The sequence below is a fragment of the Agrilus planipennis genome, unplaced genomic scaffold (genome assembly GCF_000699045.2).
Source record: "Agrilus planipennis isolate EAB-ADULT unplaced genomic scaffold, Apla_2.0 scaffold1866, whole genome shotgun sequence".
Classification (NCBI taxonomy): domain Eukaryota; kingdom Metazoa; phylum Arthropoda; class Insecta; order Coleoptera; family Buprestidae; genus Agrilus; species Agrilus planipennis.
In genome coordinates, this window is record NW_020440518.1 from 2,781 (window position 1) to 4,636 (window position 1,856).

Here is a 1,856-nt window from a genome sequence, read left to right on the forward strand (position 1 = left end):
TTAAATGCATAAGAGTTGTCTCCTTTCTTTTCTGGCCTAGTGCTGTTCTTTTCTACTTTGCGCCGGTCAAAGTGAAGGTCACATCGCTACAGAAAGTAAACGAAGTATAGGTACTTTATTACGTACGGTTGTTACTGTAATACTGTTGAATTTGAACATTGGGTATAAAAACTGGCGGGTCGCTTTTCCCGACCGCATTTTCAGCATAGACGAGAATGTTGTATTTCTTGTCCGGTTCTAAGCTGTGCAAACTGAAAACAGGTGATTGACCGAGTACTCGAAACAAAGGGGGCGAATTCTCCCCCTGATCGCTCAGCGTTGTCACACTTGTGGGCTCTGAATACTCCGGAGAATTTCTTACTTCCAAGACAAATGTTTGTGGTAATCCTCCGTCTTCATTTGCAGTGCATGACACTTCGGCCGTGTGCCAGCTTGTGTTTCGCAAAACACAATTCCTGGGCGGCATGGGACGATCTAAAACAAATGCTTGAATTCTAGAGAACATGTAGAAGACTAAACGCTGATGACGAAAAATGGCGTGACGCTTACTGAATGAGATCCTACAAAAGGGAATTGTTTTACCCTACATTGTGTCTCAAAGTTTAATTTTCAGTGATCTTCTTTTATTTCAGTTTTTTAGTTTTCCATTCATTACATTGTTTGTAGAAATCGCGTTTTATCGAAATTCTACCAATTTATTTTACCTAACTAAGAAGTATTACTCTATAAAGGTCTTATTATTAATGTAAATATTAACACTTGAATGAATTCAAAATTAATATTTAAGGTACGTCATGATGGTGGTAATTCGAATCTAGTTTTAGCTTTTTTACAACCATCTTGGTAAGTAATTAAAGGATAATGTATCAGGAGTGTTGTGTAGGGTGTATATAATAAACGCCATTGTTAGACATTAATAAGGCCGAGATAGCAACAGTTAAACTATAAATGAAGGAGAGCCTACCTTGAATTACGCAGATGTCTTCGGGGAACAATATTTCAATTTAAATGGCTAGTTAAAACCATTTTATTGGCCTTTGCGGGAATGTTAACACCGTTAGTAAATGTAAATTGGAGATGAGGGCACAGTAGCCAAGTTTTCAGATCCTAATGTGTTTATATTACACAAATAGATAACGGATATTGAAGATAATTACTAGAGCAGGCCAAACTAATATTATATCTACTAGTGTGAATTTAGATTTCACCCTCAAAATTAAAAAATCGGTACCACAGTTTTAAGGAATTAATAAACAGTGAACTATTTATCGCTGGTTTTATCTGTTTCATGATTATAATTCGAGAAAGATACGTTAGAATTTTTAAGTCCAACCATGCCAAAATTGTTAAGGCTTATTAAGTTTTCTTACATTTTATCAGAAAATCTCCATGAGTGAATAAAATTGAATAAACTTACGCGTATTTCGTCGCGAATCCGTCGGTTCCATTTCCATTTCTTGTTCGTACATGCTGACCCTGTATTGAGAGCTTCTCCGATGAAAACCCTCGTTGAAACCGGCGTCCGATCCGTCGGAATTTTTATCACTTCTCCTGCGTCTTCTGCGAACATGCAAACCTATCGGGTCGGGCCTTCGTCTGCAAGCGAGCACGGAGGCCGCTACAACGATGCAAATGATGAGAAATACGGCAGCTGCTGCTAATGCTATTAGAACTAAATTTAAATTCTGACGGGGTGAAATCGCCGCCCCTCCGTCCGCTGGTGATGGAGAAAAATTTTCTAACCCGCCATCATGTTCCGGACCGTAGATTGTTTTTCTTTCGTTTTCCTTGCCCGACTGGTGGGCTGGAAATGGAAAGGCGAAAATTAAAATAGAGATTTGAAACCGGCACGTCTA

General features: G+C 38.7%; 1 protein-coding gene across 1 annotated transcript in view; it reads right to left on the bottom strand.

The window, feature by feature from the left end:
* LOC112906092 overlaps positions 1-1,804 on the bottom strand; it is a gene marked incomplete at both ends in the record, with an annotated part of 3,904 nt that extends 2,100 nt beyond the window's left edge. The window contains 2 exons of the mRNA XM_025979731.1: positions 127-474; positions 1,418-1,804. Coding sequence (XP_025835516.1) covers positions 127-474; positions 1,418-1,804 — 735 coding nt within the window. The remainder of the gene's footprint in view (positions 1-126; positions 475-1,417) is intronic.
* Positions 1,805-1,856: the final 52 nt, after the last annotated feature.